The sequence below is a fragment of the Dendropsophus ebraccatus genome, chromosome 7 (genome assembly GCF_027789765.1).
Source record: "Dendropsophus ebraccatus isolate aDenEbr1 chromosome 7, aDenEbr1.pat, whole genome shotgun sequence".
In the NCBI taxonomy this organism is placed as follows: domain Eukaryota; kingdom Metazoa; phylum Chordata; class Amphibia; order Anura; family Hylidae; genus Dendropsophus; species Dendropsophus ebraccatus.
The window spans coordinates 100,038,646-100,060,588 of record NC_091460.1 but is presented as its reverse complement, the minus strand read 5'-3'; the positions used below and the strand labels follow the sequence as shown (position 1 = coordinate 100,060,588).

General features: G+C 45.0%; 2 protein-coding genes across 2 annotated transcripts in view; one reads left to right on the top strand and one right to left on the bottom strand.

Moving 5' to 3' along the window:
* Window positions 1–4,674: 4,674 nt before the first annotated feature.
* Window positions 4,675–17,552, bottom strand: LSM7 (LSM7 homolog, U6 small nuclear RNA and mRNA degradation associated). The gene is made up of 4 exons (XM_069977973.1): window positions 17,453–17,552; window positions 14,321–14,411; window positions 6,398–6,469; window positions 4,675–4,999 (listed from the first exon to the last, which is right to left on the bottom strand). The coding sequence occupies exons 1-4, from the start codon at window positions 17,456–17,458 to the stop codon at window positions 4,857–4,859; spliced, it is 312 nt and encodes a 103-aa protein (XP_069834074.1). The 5' UTR covers window positions 17,459–17,552; the 3' UTR covers window positions 4,675–4,856.
* Window positions 17,553–17,752: 200 nt separating this feature from the next.
* The window catches only part of LOC138797601 (histone H3-like centromeric protein A), a 46,406-nt gene continuing 42,215 nt past the window's right edge, over window positions 17,753–21,943 (top strand). Inside the window, exon 1 of the mRNA XM_069977972.1 lies at window positions 17,753–17,835. The gene's annotated coding sequence lies outside the window, so the exon portion shown is untranslated. The remainder of the gene's footprint in view (window positions 17,836–21,943) is intronic.

The window sequence follows — 21,943 nt, the reverse complement described above, 5'->3', positions numbered from 1 at the left end:
GAGATTGGAGGATTATGAGGAGATGGGGGACACGGGGGATTATGACTACAGGAAGAGATGGGGGGATTATAACTGCCTGGGGGGATTATGACTACATGAGGAGAATGGGGATTATAATAGTGTGGGGATGCAGAAGGGATCTTCTAAATTGTGGAGCCTAAAATGTCTGTCCAATAGATGCTGCGGGAACAAGTCATGGCTAACAGAAGTCTTCATGATGGAGTCGGATCTGAATGTAGAAGAAAAGAGAAAGTGAACAACTCTGATGAGAGAAGACGTCACTTGTGAGTCACTGGATGTAACTGTACCCTGATCACTATACTGTCACTGTGTGGGGGTAATGCTGGACTCTATACAGTGTTTTTTATTCAGTAGCAGTACTGGTGGTATTGATCAGTCAGTGGTGGAATTTTTCCCTTGTAGTGGCAATATTGGTAATAGTATTTAGTCACTATGGAGTGCTGATATGCAGTCATCATGTGGTGGAATTATTTGGTGTTTATATGATGTTGATCTCAGTTGAGGGGGGGGGGGGACGCTATTTCAGTTCTCGCCTCAGGCAGCAGAAGAGCTAGAATCGGCCCTGGATGGATCAATAAAAGAGTCCATTTTACTTGTAAAACCCCAGTATTAGTGAAGTGCATGCAGTCATTGGCTGTCTGGTATCTCCTCTCTACAGTATAGTGTGATACTACATGTCCTGTACTGCTTATTTACCTGTGCCAGGATGAGTTGCTCCTTAGGGCACTAGGTGATACAACTATATTTTATTTTTCTGGGACCCTGACGGAACTGTACAGGACCCTGTAAACCAGTCCAGTGTTTTACATAGGAAGAAATGTAGTTTCCAGTAGCTCTTTCTGACTGTTGTATGTAAGTACCTGCTGTATCTATATTAGTTATCTGCTTATTTTTCTTTAATTTCTTAATTTTTTTTTCTCATTTTGGGATTATATATTGGGGCTGCAGAACCAATGACCAGTTTTCTATAGAGTTATAGACTCAACAAACAATGGTTCTCCTAGAACATTGTATGTTGAGGGACCACTGTACTCCTTTGCAGTGGGATAAGGACATGGGTGGATTGGCGGTTCCTAACCCATTTTTATACTTTCTGGCTTTCTCACAATTACGGCATCTAAAGGGATGGGGCCAAGTCTGGCGATTTGGGAAGTCGGGAAAACTAATTGAGTGGATGACAGGTTATTCCCCTTCTGTTGGCGGGACGTATGCCTACATTTGGGCAGCCAGCCCCTACATTAACATCGATCACTAAGGGTCCTATTACACGGGCCGACAATGGTCCGATCATTTTAGTAAACAAGTGCCGATCTGCTAGATCAGCGCTCACTTGCTGGACCTATTAGACGGCCCAATAATTGGGCAGTAAGGGCTGCATGGACATCATTAGCGATGTCCATGCAGCCTTTGCTCAAACACCTGATACCTTACCTCTCCCCGCTGTTCTCTCCTGTGCTCCCCAGGTCACGGAGAGGACCAGGAGGCTGCTCTGCATATCTGATCAAAAGAAATCTGAGCCAACTCTGCCCATGAATTTGATGTTGATCCAGTAGAGTGGGCTCTGATTCCTTCTGGGGGAGTAAGACCAGAGGAAGCATAGCACTAGCTGGTGTAACTTTTTTTGGACTTTTCTAGGTAGCAGAGTATAGCTCGCTTCATATCCAGAGTATGCAGCTTGGCATGCTATTTTTGGCTCCGGGAAGAAATACCTTCTGCAGAGGTGTAGCTAGCAGTGCTGACTGCACTGAGTGTCCCAAACACTGTTTTAGGCTATGCTCACACATCTTTTTCTGTCCATGTTTAGCCTGTTTCTTTGCTTCACAATGACGGCTGTCCGAAAAGGTGGACAAAATACGTCCAAGAAAAGTCATTGTGTGAACACAGCCATACAATGGATCCAAGCCCCACTCTAGGGCTATGTTCACACATGGTATTTTGATCAGTATTTGTAGCCAAAATCAGAAGTGGAGCTGACAGGGCAAAATTATAATGGAAAGATTTGCCCAATTTCTGTGTTTTCAAACTACTCCTGGTTTTGGTTGAAAAAATACTGACGGAAAAACTGTGAGACCATAGCCTAGTTCTTTTAGGCTGCATTCACACGTTCCGTGTTCGCTCCGTGAATCACAGATGACACAGACAGTGAATGCCTGTCTGGTAGCGGGGAAACAGTTTGAATCTCCATGGCACTGTAGTGACACGTCCGCGCAGCCCTGAACTCCATGGCTTGTTTATTGCAGCTGCTGGCATACATTGTGTACACTGTGGAGAATGTGTATACTGAAGGGGAGGGGCAATCTGTGGCTCTTTAGGTTGCAGAACTACAGCCCCCATAATGCCATGCTGACAGTTTGTGATGGGGGTTGTAGTTTTGCAACAGGGGGGTCTTCAGCTGACAAAACTACATCATGTTGTGCTGACTTTTCATGATAGTTGTTGTAGTTTTTTCAACAGCCTGGGGGGGGGGGAAGAGATTTGGAAGCAATGATTTGCAGACTGTTGCACAGTACATTAGAGGGGGCAGTGGTATAGTTCATTTGGGCATGGTGGTACAGTATAGTAGGAAGGTGGCGCCAGAGCAGGATGGAGGAGAAAGCGAATATGAACAACTCTGATCAGGGAAGAAGTTACCTATAAGACTGCATCTGACTAAGGGGGGTGGGGGGCAAGCTGAATAAACAGAGAAGTGTTTCTAGATACTGGAGGAGGTATGTTTGAGTGAATAAAGGGATTATGGCTGCTGTTATTGCACTATAGTGTATATCTTCCTATCCCCTCTTGTCATGCTGACAGGTTATGTGGACAGCCCTAACAGACGGTACATAGTGTTCCTTCTCTACACTCACCCCTCTCTGGCTGTTCAGGTCTCCTCTATCAGTCACATATATTTAGTGCAGTAAAAAAGTCACTAGATTTAACCCTTACACTGCCCTTCTGGAGAGATTACTGCTCCATTATCTGCAGCAGGGCAGTGAGGGGTTAAATCTAGTGACTTTTTTTGTGCAAACTTAAATGTCCCTGAACAGCAGACCAGGGCAGCCAGAGACCAGCTGACTCACCCTTATCCCAGACCCTGCACCTACCATAACTAAAGTACAGGGGAGATCCCTTAATGTGCAGAGAGATTATCTGTGAAAGCTCTCTGCAGGCCGGGTCGGGGGAGGTCCTGCATCCCTTATGCTGTTTATCAGAGCAGTGAGGAGACTTCCTGCTGGTGCAGAGGTCTGGTCAGCAGTCTCCTCTGCTGTGTGGTGAGTCCCCTGACCCCCCCCCCCCCCCCCCCCCTCCTCCACTCTGTCCCCTGTCCCCAAGCCCCCCCCCCCCTCCTCCACTCTGTCCCCTGTCCCCAAGCCCCCCCCCCCCCCCCCCCCCCACCGGTCTCTGCGCCCGGGGCAGCTACCCCCCCTGTTCCCCCTCGCTACACCCGTCAATGCAAGCTGTGGCAAGAAGGTTAGCTATGTCTGTCAGCACAGTGTCCAGAGCATGGAGAAGATAGCAGGAGATAGGCCAGTACACCAGGAGACATGGAGGCTGTAGGAAGGCAACAACCCAGCAGGACCGCTACCTCCTCCAAGTGCTAGAGCCCTGTAAAATAACCTCCAGCAAGCCACTAATATCAATATGTCTGCTTAAACTGTCAGAAACCAACTCCATGAGGGAATGAGTGTCCAACTTCCATAAGTTGATGTTGTGCTTACAGCCAAAGACCTGCAGAGCGATTGGCAGATTTGACATTGGCGTCCTGTGCTCTTCACGGATGAAAGCGGGTTGACACTGAGCATGTGACGGATTTAACAGTCTGGAGACGCCGTGGAGAGTGATCTGCTCCCTGCAACATCCTTCAGTATGACCAGTTTGGCAGTGGGTCAGTAATGGTGTGGGGTGGCATTTCTTTGGAGGGCCGCACAGCCCTCCATGGTCTCTCCAGAGGTAGCCTGACTGCCATTAGGTACCGAGATGAGGTCCTCAGACCCTTTGTGAGCCCATATGCTGGTGCGGTTGGCACTGGTTTCCTCCTAATGCAGGACAATGCTGGACCTCATGTGGCTGGAGTGTGTCAGCAGTTCCTGCAAGATGAAGGCATGTAGGCAATGGACTGGCCCGTCCCTCCCCTGACCTGAATCTGATTGCGCACAACTGGGACATAACGTCTCGCCAAATTGTAGTGACAAGTGTTTAAACAAATTGTCACCCGCTATTTTTTATTTGAATGTGAGTGGTAGTCACTGTACAATCTACGTTCAGAAATAAAAGTAACATTATACTGATATAACTTGAGTAAAGATAAGTGTGACTTGAGAATGCTTAATGCTTTCCGATCGTGCGTCATTTGAATACCAGAGGCTGACGAAGTTGGATGCAGCCCTAGGGAGTCCGGGAAAACGGGACTGCCTAGGGCAGCATCCAACTACATCAGCCACTGGTAAATGGACTTCCCTAAAAAGTATAAGTGTCAGATGCTATGTGTAAAATCATATGAAATGTAGGCTAAATTAGTTGCAGTTGATGGGTCTTTATAAGTAGTAGTGTGTATTTATTTTAGGGCATTGTAGATGTCATATTTTACCTTGAATACGCAAAAAGAATCAATAGCCAAAAAACAACAAAGCGCAGAAAAATAAAACAAATCCCTCATAATAAAACATGACCATATGTGGACAAACTTATTTATCTTTTAAAGCAAGTTATTTCTTGCTCAATATGGCTTACATCTGCCATCACAAAATAAAATATAAAAAAGAAAAGAAAAAAAAAAAACAAAAGAAAGAAGATCTTCAACTTGAAGTATTGTGCATCCCAATGGAATCTCAGGTTAAATAGATCCTGAAAGAAAGCTAACCCTCTTGTTGCTGAACGAAAGGGTTTGGAATGGCCTCCATTCCATCCTGCGGACAGATAAGAACCACAGACGTTCCTCTACAAACAACAAGTCCAAGCTGCCTCGTGTCTTCTGTTAGCTTGTACTGGTCATCTGGGTCTATTGAGGAAAATAAAAGTACATTAAAGCCATACATTTATTTCTTGAGGTTTGCTCCAACATGTTCTGCAGCTCTGTATAAGCAGTAACAGCCGCAGAGCCATTTACTGGCCTCAGCGCTGTCCCATATGTCAGTGATTGGCTGAGCAGGTTGTTACTGCTAAGTCTGGCTCGAAAATTTCGGTGGGACACCAGAGACAGTGCAGCATTATATAAAAAGTGCGGAAGTATCCCTTACAGGTGCACGCTGAGCGCCAATGAAGCAAGCTTGTAAGTTGAGCTCACGCTGTAGATGATGGGTACTGACTACTATCAGCAGCCGACACTCATTGTTATTGACCAAAATCAATGTTATAGCGATCATGGCACTTAAAGTGACTCTGTAACCACCTTAACTACTTATACCTTCTTTTAGCTGATAAGAAGTTCTTTTTCCGGGTATGTTTATCCATGCTGGTGTCGCTTTCCAGAGGCCGAAATTCATACTTTATTCGGGCTGTAGGCGTGCCAAAGAGGAGTGGCCTAGAGCGATCGTGCCCTAGGCAAGCGCCGCTTTGTGTGGTGTGGTTATCCATCTCCCCCTGCCTCCCGATCCGCCCTCTGTCCGGCCGCACAGTATCAGCAGTCATTGCGCATGCGCCGCCTCCTGACCCCCCCCCCCGGCACGGCTGCAATGACGTAGCTGGGTCCGCACCGCCTCTTTGGTATCCTCACAATGCTGCCCCCGCCCCGTTTGTGACGTGCCCGGCCTTTCCCCGCCTCTCCTGCGAGCAAGCAAGCAAGGATAACCAGCAAGGATAAACATACCAGGAAAAGAACTTCTTATCAGCTAAAAGAAGGTATAAGTAGTTGGGGTGGTCACAAAGTGGGTAAATGGGTAAATGCGTCTGTCAGGTGTCCGATCAATATCCTAACAATAAGATCTGTTACCCTTTGTCGTTACCATGCTAAAGCCAAGCACCGATTTCACTACTTAATCCAATGACAAGTTTTTAAATGTGTAAAACAGTCCCTCCCCTAGCACAGTTCAAATTACCCTCCTTTTCCCATGAAAAAAATAAATACATTTAGGGGGAGATTTATCAAACTGGTGTAAAGTAGAATTGTCTTAGTTGCCCCTAGCAACCAATCAGATTCCACCTTTCATTCCTCACAGACTCTTTGAAAAATGAAAGGTGAAATCTGATTGGTTGCTAGGGGCAGCTAAGACAATTCTACTTTACACCAGTTTGATAAATTTCCCCCTTAGTGTCACTATGTGCAGAAATTATTAGATAACTAAAATATGTTACTGTTCCGGAACAGTGATCAGCATAAACATTGTTGAGTGTATAAGGAAAGGGCTGAATTTAAAGCAGTTTAAATGAATAAAACAAAAACCACACAGTTCACACCCACCTCTCATGTATTCTATGGTTCCATCCAATACAAGATTCAATAGAGGATCAAATCCTTTCAAAACGCCACTGGCTGTAAAAGCAAAAAAAAAAAATAAATAAAATAAATAAAAGGATTTTTATTAAAGACCATAGAAGAGGTGAACAAACCTGCATCAGTGCAATGTTACTAGTTTCACGTGGGAAATTCTGGCAAAGAAAAACAAAGGCCAAGACTAACTTTTTAGGGGAAGTGTCTTCAGAAAATGATAATTTACCCATTTCACTACCTTAGGGGGCATTCATAGTGAACAGACAGCATGATAATAGTCTCCTGGACGTGTAAGTGTGTGTGTATTAGAGATGAGCAAACATTAAGCTTGCTTGGGTTTGCTGTAGGCTGTGTCCAAGTTTTCCAGGACTCCTCCGCCACCATCAAATGCTACACGCTCAGGTTCAGACAAAGCCAAGCTAGCTCGAGGTTTACTCATCTCTAATACACACACACACACACAATTACACTTCTAAGAGACTATTATCACTGAGTTGTTTATACTATCAATGCAATGCAGTTATGCTAAAGCTATACATATTACCTAACGTGTACAAGGTTCGCTCATCTCTAGTGTTTGTATGTATATTTCTATCTATCTATCTATACACCTTGTCACAAAAATATATAAAAGAAAAGGTAGACGGAACTCCGTAGTCATAAGCTGGTGCATGTGATAGGAGTTCCCTCCTAACATACAGCTAATGAAAGAATCTGGCACTCACCAATTCTGATTCAAAAATTTATTTTCAGACATTGTTTATCTATTCACAAACTATGCAGGACCCATTTTGGCACTAGCCTTTTCCAACTGCTAGAAGAAGGCTAGTGCCAAAACACGTCCTGCATGATTTCCAAATGGATATGCGATATGTGAAAATAAATTTTTGAAGCAAAAGTGGTGAATGCTGAATTCTTCCATTTACAAAAAAAATATATGCATCCAGAAAAAAATAAATAAATAAAAATCGAGCCACAATCAGGCCACTCAGCACGAATGTTGTCTGGTAAGAGATATGCAAATGAATAAAATTTAGATGCCAATGAGACAAGGATAAGCGCGTTATGCGCATATGAGATGTGTAGCTGGGAGAGTTTAAAAGCAGGAGTGCTCGCACTGTAGGGCTATTCAAACAAATCTGTCAACTTGAATGGACAGTAATGTCACTAGAGATGCCCTGTGATGTAACCGGCGGCAGTACGAACAACTGTCGGACTTAGAGAGGGGCCATATAGTAGGCCTCAGAGAAGCAGGGTGGTTGAACAGGCATATTGGCCGCCCCCTCATTTGGAGTGATCTGGTAGTTGCTCGGCGTTGGCATAAATGGATCACGGAAGGGAAAGTCTACCAATGCAGATGGTCAGGACATCCCAGGAACATAAATGAGCGCGAGGATCGCACAATCATAAGAGCAGCTTTGTCCGCACCAACACTATGACGGCTTGCAGTTACCTGGACGGCACTTTAACACCGGCTGCTATGCTATCAAGTCGCCCAGGTGCAATTTATCAGCAAGACAACACTTGTCCTTATCATGTAATAGGTGACCTAATTGATTTAATGCCATGCTGTGTTTTGGCTTGTATAGCTGACAGAGGTGGCTTTACTACTTTCTGATATGTAACCTTTTTCATGCCATAACTTCTTAAAAAAATATATGTTTTCTTCTGAATTTGTAATCATTTACTTATCTCCTCAAACGCTACATACATGTTTAAGAGGTTGTCCATGAAAAATTAACTTTTACCCATCCACAGGATAGGGGAAAAGCAGGTGCTCGCGGGGAGTCCAACCTCTATACACCCCCCCCCCCACCCCAATTTCTGTATAAAAAATATATATATAATTTATATTATAGCAAAAAGATGGCAAGCTGTTTATGTTATTCGCATGGGCAGCAACATATCAAAGTTATTTTTGAGCAGGATACCCCTTTAATAAGCATGTACATCTAAGCAAACGTTTATGTCAAGGAGAGGGGTATTGGGGTGAATTGTTTAGGTGCAAGATATACTACATTATAATGAATATTGGTATCAATAATATTGGATAGTCTCAAGTCTTCACAATTGCCACTTTAAGGATGTGTTTGCTACATATAGGCCTGTGTTCACCGGTGCATATTCATTGCGTTATTGCAACATTTAGTTGCAGTAGTTAAACATTTCATTGCTGTTATGCGACGTGTGTGAACATACAACTATTTATCTCCTTAACGACCAATGGTATATGTATGTCATGGGGCTCACAACGAGAACTCTCTATGTACTGTGCTGCTTCCAGCTGCCGGGGTATGCGGCTATTGCCGGAACAAACCACTAGGTAACCATTTAAAGGCAGCTGTTAAAACTGACCGGCATTTAAAGGGAATCTGTCAGCTCCTGGGCCCTATCTAAGGTGCTTACAGTGTGCTGTAGCTGGCAGTCCCCTAGTCAGCATGGTGCTTTTTGGCAATTTTCCATGCAGTGGATTATGCACAATTTCATATCTCCTACTGTACTGAAGAGGCAAAGAGGAGTTGTTTGTGCCACACTCTGGCACACCTCTCCACTCCTTCCCTCCCTCCTCTTCATGAATAATCAAGGCTGCCTGGCCTCCTGCTCGCTCAGCTGTCAGTCAGTGTCTCTGATTGAAGATCAGTCCTCTGTAGGCAGGTTATGTCTGAAAGAAACACTCAGGTATAGTTGAAGCTGTGGTCTGGGGGTAACTCTCCTGTCTAGTGACCTGCCAGCAGTTCATTCTCTGGTTCAAATCCCCTGATGGAAATAAAATATAGGTCTTTATTTATTTAAATTTTGTTTAAATGTTTAAATTATTGTATCATTTTTGAGGCTATGTTCACGCACAGTATTTTTGCTCAGTATTTTGCAACCAAAACCAGAAAGGCTCTGTTCACACACTGTTGAAATTGAGTGGATGGCTGCCATTTAATGGCAAATAATTACTGTTATTTTAAAACAACGTACGATATTTGTCATTAAATGACGGCCATCCGCTCATTAGATTATGTGATCTGGTCTGGAACCTCTCACTTCACACCGGTGTGTGTGTTAACTCGGGATATAGCCAATTACCACCTCTTTGGCTAATATCAGCTCAATAGTTCAGTATATCCCAGTGTTATAAATGACACTTTCTCTTGTGGGTGCACAATATATGAAAAGAGTTCACGCACATTTAGTAGTCTTCACTTTGACTTCTTTTATTTGGATTATTCATTGGAGGTAGCTGGAGGCTAGGTGTCCTCTCTCCTGCGCGACAGGGGAGAGGACGCCTAGCCTCCAGCTAGCTCCAGTGCTCTGTTCACACGCAGCTGAACTGAACTACAGCATTCAAATAAAAGAAGTCGAAGTGAAGACTACTAAATGTGAGTGAACTCTTTTCATATATTGTGCACCCACAAGAGAAAGTGTCATTATAACACGGGGATATACTGAACTATTGAGCATCCGCTTAATTAAACAGTGTGAGAACATAGCCTTTGTGTTCTCAAGCCACTCCTGGTTTTGGTTGCAAAATACTGACCAAAATAGTGAGCAAAAATACTGTGTGGGAACATAGCCTTAAAAGTGATACAATAATGAGGAAAAAAAAACCTCTGTTTAATTTCCATCAGGGGATTCAAACCAGAGAATGATCTGCTGGCAGGTCTCTAGACAGGTGAGTTACCCCTAGACCTAGGGCTGGGCGGTATACCGTGAAAATACGGATACCGTCTCTGGTGTCGGTTAACCGACCTCAACTTTGCCAGGACGGTATCTGCGGTATTTTACAGATTTTTGTTTGTGTAGGGACAACGTGTCACAGCCAGACAGGACGTGCAGCAGATTGGATGAGGGGAGTCTTATCTCAGGTCCGAGACAGAAGGGGGATCACTGAGCTCCGAGACTACAGCCCGGGGATCCGGATTATCTCTCTCCCGCCCCAAAATGCGGACACTGATCCTGTTGAGCCTCGCAGGCAAGTGCAGCTTCGCAGTATCCTGCGGTCCCTGCCTGGATCTCTCTTTCCGGGAAGCACAGGGCAGACGTCTGCAGGTTGAGGACCGGACTGCTGCTGCACCGTGACCTTCTGCCCCCTCCCGCTCCTGTCAGAGCAATTGCCGCGCAGAGCAGGGACCTGGAGCCAGAGCAGTTCCGAGGCTCCAGTCACTGTGCACTGCCACAACTATCCCCCGCATGTAACAGCCAGCAGCCTTCAGGGGGTAACCTACTACTGTCCTGCCGTCCACACAGCCCTCCCCTCCCCCGTAACTCACAGACGGCACCGGTCTCCAGGAGGTCCCCGGCCAGATAACGATCACGCTGTGAAAGTGTCTGTGTAGCGGCAGGTTACTGCACGGAGGAGCCGCTTTCTTGTTTAGCTTCACTGCACTGCACCTTATCATTGACACCTGAGGCTGAAGGAGAAAGCGGCTTCCTGGCATAGCAGAGCTGTCTCAGTTCCTGCACACCACATATAGCTCTGGCTGTGCCTGGCATAGCAGAGCTGTCACACAGGAGGGGACAGGTCTCTATTTATAAGCTATATGCACACGCTCCTGTGTGTACATAGTGTATATACAGGGACCCGTCCCCCTTCCTCCTGTGTGTACATAGTGTATATACAGGGACCCGTCCCCCTTCCTCCTGTGTGTACATAGTGTATATACAGGGACCCGTCCCCCTTCCTCCTGTCTGCACATAGTGTATATATAGGGACCCGTCCCCCTTCCTCCTGTGTACATAGTGTATATATAGGGACCTGTCCCCTCCTGTGTGTACGTAGCTGTATAACAAAATATCCCCAGTTTGGCACGGGCAAGTGGGTGTGGCTTGCAAAAGGGGTGTGGCATACAAAGGGGCATGTCAATTATCGTTCAATTATTGTTACCGCAGCTACATGTGCGATAAACCGCGATATTGATTTTGGCCAATATCGCCCAGCCCTACCTAGACCACAGCTCCAACATAACCTACCTACAGAGGACTGATCTGCAATCTGACAGCTGAGCGAACAGGAGGCCGGGCAGCATTGATTATTCATGAAGAAGGGGGATGGGGAAGGAGTGGTGGGAGAGGTGTGCCAGAGTGTGGCACGAACAACTCCTCTTTGACTCTTCATTACAGTAGGAGACATAAGATTGTACATAATCCACTGCACAGAAAAATACCAAAAAGGCACCATGCTCACTAGGGGACTGCCAGCACCTCAGCTAGGGCCCAGGAGCTGACAGACTCCCTTTAAATAGCTTGTAAAGGCCGTCCATGGTGGTCTAGTGTCCAGAATGGCTTCCCACAATGCAATCGGAAGAAGCCAATCTGTCACTTACTGGCTTGGGCCTCAACAGCATAATGACGCTGGTCCTGATTCTGCCTTCAGCAGCCCCAAGTAACTGAGCACCAATCACATAGATCAATGCAGTACATACGTACTGCTTTGATTTGTTATGAGCAATACACTGAATGCTCATAGGAGTTTTCTGGGAGGACTACAAATCTATGGGACTGTATATCATGGACTAGACTCCTGACCTCTTATGGAAATCTCAACATCATGATTTATTACGATGCCTTGAGCTCTGAAACAGTTAAAGTGTCACTGTCGTTAAAAAATTTTTTTTTGCTGAAATCAATAGTACAGGCGATTTTAAGAAGCTTAGTAATTGGATTAGCCGAAAAATTTATTTTTATCATGAAAAAGCAGTTTAACCTCTTAAGGACATATGACGTACCGGTACGTCATATGTCCTCATTAGCACTACAAGCGCCGTGGTCCCGGGTGCTGCGTGTAGCCCGGGACCGCCGCTATTAGCGGGCACGGTCTGATCGCCGTGCCCGTTAATGAGCTAATCGGAGGCAGCTGTCAAAGTTGACAGCTGCCTCCGATTACTGGAGGCAACCTTTTCCTGGGGTCTAGTGGGGGAGATCGCTCATCCGGGACGTTGTCCCGGAGGAGCGATCTCCGTTACTGATGCCGGACGGGGACTCGTCCAAGATGGCGCCGTCCCCGGCTCGGCACTCGTTTACTTCCGGCTGCAGCAGCCGGAAGTAAACGAGTGCCTATCTCATTGATCTCTGCAGCATATCTATGCTGCAGAGATCTCAATGAGAGATCAAAGTGTATATACTAGAAGTCCCCTAGGAGGGCTTCTAGTATATGTGTAAAACAAAAAAAGTGTTGTTTATTGTAAAAAGCCCCCTCACCTAATAAAAGTCAGAATCACCCCCCTTTTCCCAGGTTTTAAATAAAAGTAAAATAAACAAACAAACATTTTTGGTATCGCCGCATGCGTAATCGCCCGAACTATTAATCACATTCCTGATCTTGCACGGTAAACTGCGTCAGCGCTAAAAAATCCCAAAGTGCAAAATTGCGCATTTTTGGTCGCATCAAATCCAGAAAAAATGTAATAAAAAGCAATCAAAAAGTCATATATGCGCAATCAAGGTACCGATAGAAAGATCACATCATGGTGCAAAAAATGACACCTGACACAGCCCCATAGACCAAAGGATAAAGGCGTTATAAGCATGGGAATGGAGCGATTTTAAGGAACGTATATTTGTTAACAATGGTTTGAATTTTTTATAGGCCATCAGATACAATATAAGTTATACATGTTATATATCGTTTTAATCGTAACGACTTGTGGAACATGCATAACAAGTCAGTTTTACCCCAGGGCAAATGGCGTAAAAACACAGTTCCCCCAAATAAAAGAAATGCGGGTTTTTTTTTCAATTTCACCACACTTTGAATTTTTTTCTGGTTTCGTAGTGTACCAAATGCAAAAATGCAGCCTGTCATTGCAAAGTACAATTAGTGACGCAAAAAAATAAGGGCTCATGTGGGTTTCTAGGTGGAAAAATGCAAGTGCTATGGCCTTTTAAACACAAGGAGGAAAAAACGAAAACGCAAAAACGAAAATGGGCCCCGTCCTTAAGGGGTTAAAGCTCTCCCTCTGTCTTCATGGTTTTCCTATGAAGAGAGGGAGATAAGGCACCAAAACAGGGCAACAAAGAGTTAATTTACAGTTACATCAGCACTGACCTCTGAATAGCTCCCCCACTGTGTAATCCTTTGTTCTCTGCTGCAGACTAATCTTGCTCCTTCCTCCTCCCCCCTCTCCTCTCCATAGCACAGACAGTATTGATTTCCTGATTCTGAGCAGTGGATGACAGAAAGGAGAGGAGGGGGGGACCTGGGAAAAGCCTTTTTAAATGCAGATAATTGCATATTTGCCTAAAAAACCCAATTACAAAGTTTCTTAAAATCGCCTGGACTATTGATTTCTGCAAAAAAAAAAAAAATAAAATTAACGACAGTGACTCTTAAAAACTTTGTGCTCCTGTAGCGACACAGCTACGTCAGGTAAGCTATTTCAGAACTCTCTGGATCGTAATAAATAACCATGCCAAGAGTTCCATAAGAGATCAGGAGTCAAAACGATTGCGCTGATATAATTCACCTCCCTTACCATATCAGCTGCTTCTGCAGCATTATCTTTATATCCATAAAAAACCTGTTTTATTCTAGCATGCAAGGTCGGGAGAGTTAGCAACTAGTTACCTGGGAGGAGAGCTGTCTGTGACTAGTCATGGCTTTCTGCCTCGCAGCGCACACTGCAGGGATGATTGACAGGCAGAGAGACCCATTAGTGACCTTTCTTCCTGTCAATCATCCTTGCTGAGGCTCTGACAGGCAGAGAGCTGTGACCAGACATGGACGGCTCCCTGCCCAGATGACTAGTTGCCGCCCCTTCTCCTGACCTCACGTGCAGCAATAAAACACGTTTTTGATGGATATAAAGATAGCGCTGCGGACATGGCTGATGTGGTAAAGGAGGTGTATTGGGTGCAGCTGGAAACTATATCCCTTTAAAGTGAATTAATAAGTTATGCAAACAATACCTTCTCTGCCGCCCTGGAACTTCACTCGAATTGTCTTGTCAATATATTTTGAGAGGTCAAGGATACTTTCCTTTTTCTTCTTTTCTTTATCCTTATTCACAATAAAAGAACATAATTAAATGTCTGAAATGAATGCAGATTGTGCTACTATGTTTCTTTCCCACAGATTCTCAGTTATAAAGAATATTTTTGTGACAGCATAAGCAGACACCCCTCATGTTACCCCCCTCCCCCCCCACATTACACTGTGGCCGTTTTCACGGTCAGGAAACAGGGATCAGGAAGCCTTTTGGAGACCATCAAGAGTTTCCTGCTCCTCCTTCGCTTTTGGCTTTGAGTACAGAAGTGACGTCACTCATGCACTGCAACGCTAGGAGGTAGCAGCCTCTTGTGGCTGGAGGTATAATATTGCCTATGGCCACAAGACTGATTGACAGGGTCAGGAGCCAACGGCTCCAGACCTTGTCAATCACAGCGCCACATTTAACTGTATGCGCTCCAGATTAGGAGTTTGTATAGTTAAAGGGAAACATAGCACCTGGTAGCACTCGGCCGAGCTGCCAAGCAGTGTATCTGGAATTCCAGACAGATTCCGCATTTGTGTCCAGAGCTGTCCAGATTTCTAGATGCCCCCATAGGGTTCTATGGAGCGTCCGTGACTGAATTCTTATTTAATGTTATATGACGTATGCGCAGCACAGGAGTGTTATATACCGTATATACAGCACAGAGGTGTTATATACCGTATACACAGCACAGGAGTGTTATATACCGTACATACAACAAAGGTATGTTATATACAGCACAGGAGTGTTATATACCGTATATACAGCAAAGGAGTGATATATATACCGTATATACAGCACAGGTATGTTATATGCCCAACTCTATTGAACGTATGTCTATCACCGCAGCCAGCCGAGGGACAGCCACCGATGAATCAATGGTGTGTAAGTGCAAAGCAGACAGGAGTAGTATATATAGCAAAGGAGTAGTATATATACAGCACAGGAGTGTATATATACCGTATATACAGCACAGGAGTGTATATATACCGTATATACAGCACAGGAGTGTATATATACCGTATATACAGCACAGGAGTGTATATATACCGTATATACAGCACAGGAGTGTATATATACCGTATATACAGCACAGGAGTGTATATATACCGTATATACAGCACAGGAGTGTATATATACCGTATATACAGCACAGGAGTGTATATATACCGTATATACAGCACAGGAGTGTATATATACCATATATACAGCACAGGAGTGTATATATACCGTATATACAGCACAGGAGTGTATATATACCGTATATACAGCACAGGAGTGTATATATACCGTATATACAGCACATTAGTGTGTATATATACCGTATATACAGCACAGTAGTGTATATATACCGTATATACAGCACAGTAGTGTATATATACCGTATATACAGCACAGTAGTGTATATATACCGTATATACAGCACAGTAGTATATATACCGTATATACAGCACAGGAGTGTTATATACTGTATATACAGCACAGGAGTAGTATATATACCGTATATACAGCACAGGAGTGTTATATACCGTATATACAGCAAAGGAGTGATATAACATACCTGTGCTGTATATACGGTATATATCACTGCTTTGCTGTATATACGGTATATATCACTCCTTTGCTGTATATACGGTATATATCACTCCTTTGCTGTATATACGGTATATATACTACTCCTGTGCTGTATATACGGTATATATACTACTCCTGTGCTGTATATATGGTATATATACTACTGTGCTGTATATACGGTATATATACTACTCCTGTGCTATATATACTACTCCTGTCTGCTTTGCACTTACACACCATTGATTCATCGGTGGCTGTCCCTCGGCTGGCTGCGGTGATAGACATACGTTCAATAGAGTTGGACATATAACATACCTGTGCTGTATATACGGTATATATGTCCAACTCTATTGAACGTATGTCTATCACCGCAGCCAGCCGAGGGACAGCCACCGATGAATCAATGGTGTGTAAGTGCAAAGCAGACAGGAGTAGTATATACAGCACAGTAGTGTACATACACCGTATATACAGCACAGTAGTGTACATACACCGTATATACAGCACAGTAGTGTACATACACCGTATATACAGCACAGTAGTGTACATACACCGTATATACAGCACAGTAGTGTACATACACCGTATATACAGCACAGTAGTGTACATACACCGTATATACAGCACAGTAGTGTATATACACCGTATATACAGCACAGTAGTGTATATACACCGTATATACAGCACAGTAGTATATATACAGCACAGGAGTAGTATATATACCGTATATACAGCACAGTAGTATATATACCGTATATACAGCACAGGAGTAGTATATATACCGTATATACAGCACAGTAGTATATATACCGTATATACAGCACAGTAGTATATATACCCTATATACAGCACAGGAGTAGTATATATACCCTATATACAGCACAGGAGTAGTATATATACCCTATATACAGCACAGGAGTAGTATATATACCCTATATACAGCACAGGAGTAGTATATATACCCTATATACAGCACAGGAGTAGTATATATACCCTATATACAGCACAGGAGTAGTATATATACCCTATATACAGCACAGGAGTAGTATATATGCCCTATATACAGCACAGGAGTAGTATATATGCCCTATATACAGCACAGGAGTAGTATATATACCCTATATACAGCACAGGAGTAGTATATATACCCTATATACAGCACAGGAGTAGTATATATACCCTATATACAGCACAGGAGTTCTCAGGACATGATGGGATTGCACTGTGCACTGGAGAGCGGCTGCCATAGACGCAGCTGGGCCCGGCTACCCCAGACCAAGCTCTTTATTCTACTGAAACCCACAGGGTGTGTGAATAGTGCAGAGAGCGGCCCATGTAGATGAGGCGGCAGCCGCCACCCCCGCACACAATACCGCCCGCCATGCACCATGAACACCGAGCGGCCGTTTCTTACACCGGCGCCATAACAGATATAATATAAGTCCAGCGAAAACCGCACATTTCCCCCTCAGTGAGAACATTCACCACTCACCGCCATCTTTCCGCGCCTCTTTCTCCCGGGCCGGAAGCTGCCACTTTAACTAACTCGTGGGGTTTACCGCACCGTCCCACTTCCAATATCTCCATGATACAGTTCTTTAAAACGGGTTAATAAACAAATACGCGATTTTTACTACATTTTAGTATTGTGTTTAGCTTACTATAAAGTCAGGACATTTATTTACAATATTAAACCTGGCATTATTTATCATAACGCGCTCCTGTAAATTGTGGTACAGTCCGTTCTTCCTGGCACTTTAAACTGCAGAGGTCAAACAGCGTAGAGGGTAGGCGGGCAGCCATCTTGGCGTAGCCTTCACTCCAGTGCATGTTGCCCAAATGGCTGTAACAAGTCTGTAGGTGTCTGTAGAGTCAGTAAGTATCCCTTTTATGTGCCATTAACTTTTCATCTAGCTTTTTTGTTCATTCATACCTCTGAGTAACAGAAGCTGGCCATAGTTTGTCTTTGATTTTATTTGGAAGGAATTGGGCTATTGGCCTGTGCATCTATATCACTACAATAAAAAGAACAATAGAAATAAATTGCTGTTCACATAGGTGCATCATGTCCTTTGGCACTCCCATGGCTTCTCCAGGTGTGTACTTCTGCAAGAAAATCATTTTAAGCTCCTGTCCCGCGGGTACAAAACGTGGCCTGGCTGGCCGCATATGGATCAGCCCCCTCTGACAAATGCTGGCGCTGTACCCCTACACCGGCTCATTGATGCATATCTGGTGGAGCTGCCCCAAATTGAAATTATATTGGTAGTGATATTGGAAGAGAGTGATCACTGAGGTAACAGGATCTACTGTGAGTCTTTCCATGCCTATCATCATTCTGAGCCTGCCAACTAAGGATTGTAAGCTCACCAAAGGGACTTTAGCTACCCACTTACTGGCGGCAGCTAAGGCACTCATTCCGCTGAAATGGCCGCAAACACTTCCCCCAACTCTATCGGAGTGGTATCAGAAAGTGAACCAGATCTGCAGATTCGAGGAACTGATCAGCAGGGCGAATAGGTCCCTGTCCCATAACAAATATATGAAATTATGGAAACCCTGGCTGGACTCTCCTTCCTATGCCCACCCAGTCCTCCTCCAGCCCACTCCTCCAGGTAGCCCTAGCCAATCCTCTCCTATACCCAACTCTGCTCAGGCGCATTGATCTGGCCCCCTGCCTGGGGAATTTACTAGCATGTCTGTTGTTGTTGTTTGTATTACATGTTCACAACAAAAGAATAAAAATGATAATTGATAGAAATAAATTGCTATTGCTTCCTGGTTCAGTGCAGGGGGAGTGAGGACAGGATGCCAGGGCTCTGAGCCTAATCAGCTCAGCATCACCATGTGTCTCCACTGAGGTTACACTTGGCTCCAGGGACAATAAAAGATTTATAGACATGTGTGACCTCAGCGGGTGATAGTCGAGAGGGGAAAAGTACAGACATACTGTTCTCCAAGGTCTAAACTACCACTCTTTTGCAATCAAAACCAGGAGTGGATTGAAAACACAGAAAGGCTATGTTCACACACTGTTGAAATTGAGTGGATGGCCATCCACTCAATTTTAACAGGGATTTGAATCACAGAATGAACTGCTGGCAGGTCTCTAGACAGGTGAGGTACCCCGAGACTACAGCTCCAACACATTTTGGCTCAGACATTCAACTATATCTGAGTGTTTCTTTCAGACATAAACTGCCTACGGGGTACTGATCTGCAATCAGAGACACTGACTGACAGCTGAGCGAGCAGGAGGCCGGGCAGCATTAATTATTCCTGAAGAGGAGGACGGAATGGTGAGGTGTGCCAGAGTGTGGCACAAACAACTCCTGTTTGACACTTCATTACAGTAGGAGACCTGAGATTGTGCATAATCCACTCCATGGACAAATTACCAAAAGGCACCATGCTTGCTAGGGGGCTGCCAGCTACAGCAAACTACCAGCACCTTAGGTAGGGCCCAGGGGCTGACAGATTCCTTTTAAAATAATGGCTGTTATTTGCCATTAAATAGTGGCCATCCACTCAATTTCAACAGTGTGTAAACAGAGCCTTTCTGTGTTTTTAATCCACTCCTGGTTTTGGTTGAGAAAAAAAAAAAAAAACTAACAGGCTGTAACATATCCTCCCTCCCATACCTGACCCTGCTGGGAGGGGGAGAGAGGAGAAATCCCAGCTTTAAGCTATGCAGGAGCTTAGAAAAGCCTCTATTTGTTCCAGGGATTAATAACAGATTCCCTTTGAAACAACGGCTGTTGTTTTGAAATAACAGCCGTCATTTTCGTTAATGGCGGCCATCCACTAAATTTCTGTGTTTTCAATCCACTCTTGGTTTTGGTTGAAGAACACTGAGCAAAAATACTGGGGGAGATTTGTCAAACATGGTGTAAAGTGAAACTGGCTCAGTTGCCCCTAGCAACCAATCAGATTCCACCTTTCATTCCTTACAGACTCTTTGGAAAATGAAAGGTGGAATCTGATTGGTTGCTAGGGGCAACTGAGCCAGTTTCACTTTACATCATGCTTGATAAATCTCCCCCACTGTGTCTGAATTTAGACGGATTGCAGCGGAAATCTCACAAGTTTTGCAGTGTGATCCGTTACGATCCAAGGTTCTGTCCATGCCTGGATTGGTAATCTGGCGGATCGGGCAAATGCCTGCTGGGCCACCACTATTACCAATCCGGGGGCCGCCGGTTCCGCTGCATACTTGGACTGGCGACCCTCTGCAGTGCTCGAGAACAGGGCGGCCACTGGCCGCGCTGTTCACTGACCCGCTGTGCCACGTTTGGGACGGCCACCTTCCCCCCCCCCCCCCCTTGCGCACTTAGGGGCTCTGCTGCCACTTTAAAATTCACGTCTGAGTAGCAGAAGTGCCGCGTGCAGGCACGTTTGCTACAGCCCACCACTGACGGCTGACGGCACTTCCTGGACGCGCCGCAGAGGATCCTGGAGGGCTGAGCTGAAGATGCTGACGGGAGTCTGGACAGCAGGAAGCAAGAAGATTCTGCTGCTGCTGCTGGGGAGCGATGTGGCAGGTGAATATGCTTGTTTTTTTTCCCTCCACATGGGGGCTGCAAAGCAGGGGCTGCCTATTCTACATGGGGATATTACAAAGGGGTGTAGGCTATTCTCTATGGTGGGGCAGGCTATTCTATATGGTGGGGCATGGTATTCTATATAGGGGGAAGGCTATTCTCTGTGGTGGAGCAGGGTATTCTATATGGGGGGCAGGCATATTACAAAGTAGGGGGGACTTTTAATATGGGAATGTTACAAGGCGGGGCGAGCTATTTTATATGAGGCTATTACAAAGGGGGGAACTATTCTATATGGTGATGTTACAAAGGGGGGGGGGGACTATACTATATGGGAATATTATAAAAGAGGGGCCTATTCTTTATGGGGATGTTACAAAGGGGGGCTATTTAATTTCGGATGTTATGGGGGGCGGGGGGGCCTTAATACAGGGATGTTACAGGGGGGCCTTTAATATGGGGATGTTACAAAGTGTGTGTGTGGCGGGGGTAATTTTATATGGGGATGTTACAAAGTGGGGACTACTGTTTGGAGGCACAAACTGGGCCTAACTGCTTATATAGGGGCAGAGAGGGAGCAAGGTTACTGTGTGAAGCAATACTCTTGGGGAGTTTGTATATAGATGTGGATGATGCTGGAGCGAGGAACCTAAAATGTTTGTCCAGTAGATCCTGCTGAGAGGAGTCATGGCCAGAGAAATCTTCATGATGGCCGAGCAAGAAAAAGCAACCAACTTCAGAAAAAACATTACTTGCTCATGCAGAGAAGACGCCTCCTGTGAGTAGATGTAATTGCACTATAATCACTTCATTTATAATTCTTCTTTTCATTACCAGCTGAAGTGTCACAGTGACAGCCACAGCACCTCCATGTAGTTCAGTCTGAGGTACAGCTGTAGCTCGGCTCCGCCTCTGTGACACTTTCGCTGGTAATGAAATGGAGAATTTTAAAAGTTTACACTGGCTAAAGGTCAGGGGTGGGCTGGCCAGGGGGGCAGGGAGGCATTTGCCCCCCAGGCAGGGCCCCCTGTGGATGCTTGGGGCCGCTGGCATCTGCAAACATAAAGTTGTGCTGCACACACGGTCTTGCTGCTCAGTAATAGTAATGCAGTGACTTACTATACTTTGTGAGCAGGAGCCAGGAGCATTACTTTCCGTGCGGCCAACACCTTTGTGGAATCATGCACATGTTCTGAGCTAGGCTGCATCCCGTGATCTACAGGAGTTGTGGTGGCTCTGTTTCCTGCATGTTACATGGCTCCGCCCCCCGACCTTACACCTCTGCTTTCTGCTCTGCACTGTAAGTGCTCTTCTCTCTTAGGGTACTATTACACAGAACGACAATCTAGCAGATCGCTGCTCGTTTACAGGTATTATCGGGCCCCCATTGGCCTGTGTAATAACACTCTTAGGATCCCACTCAGCTCCCACAGGCTGCCCAC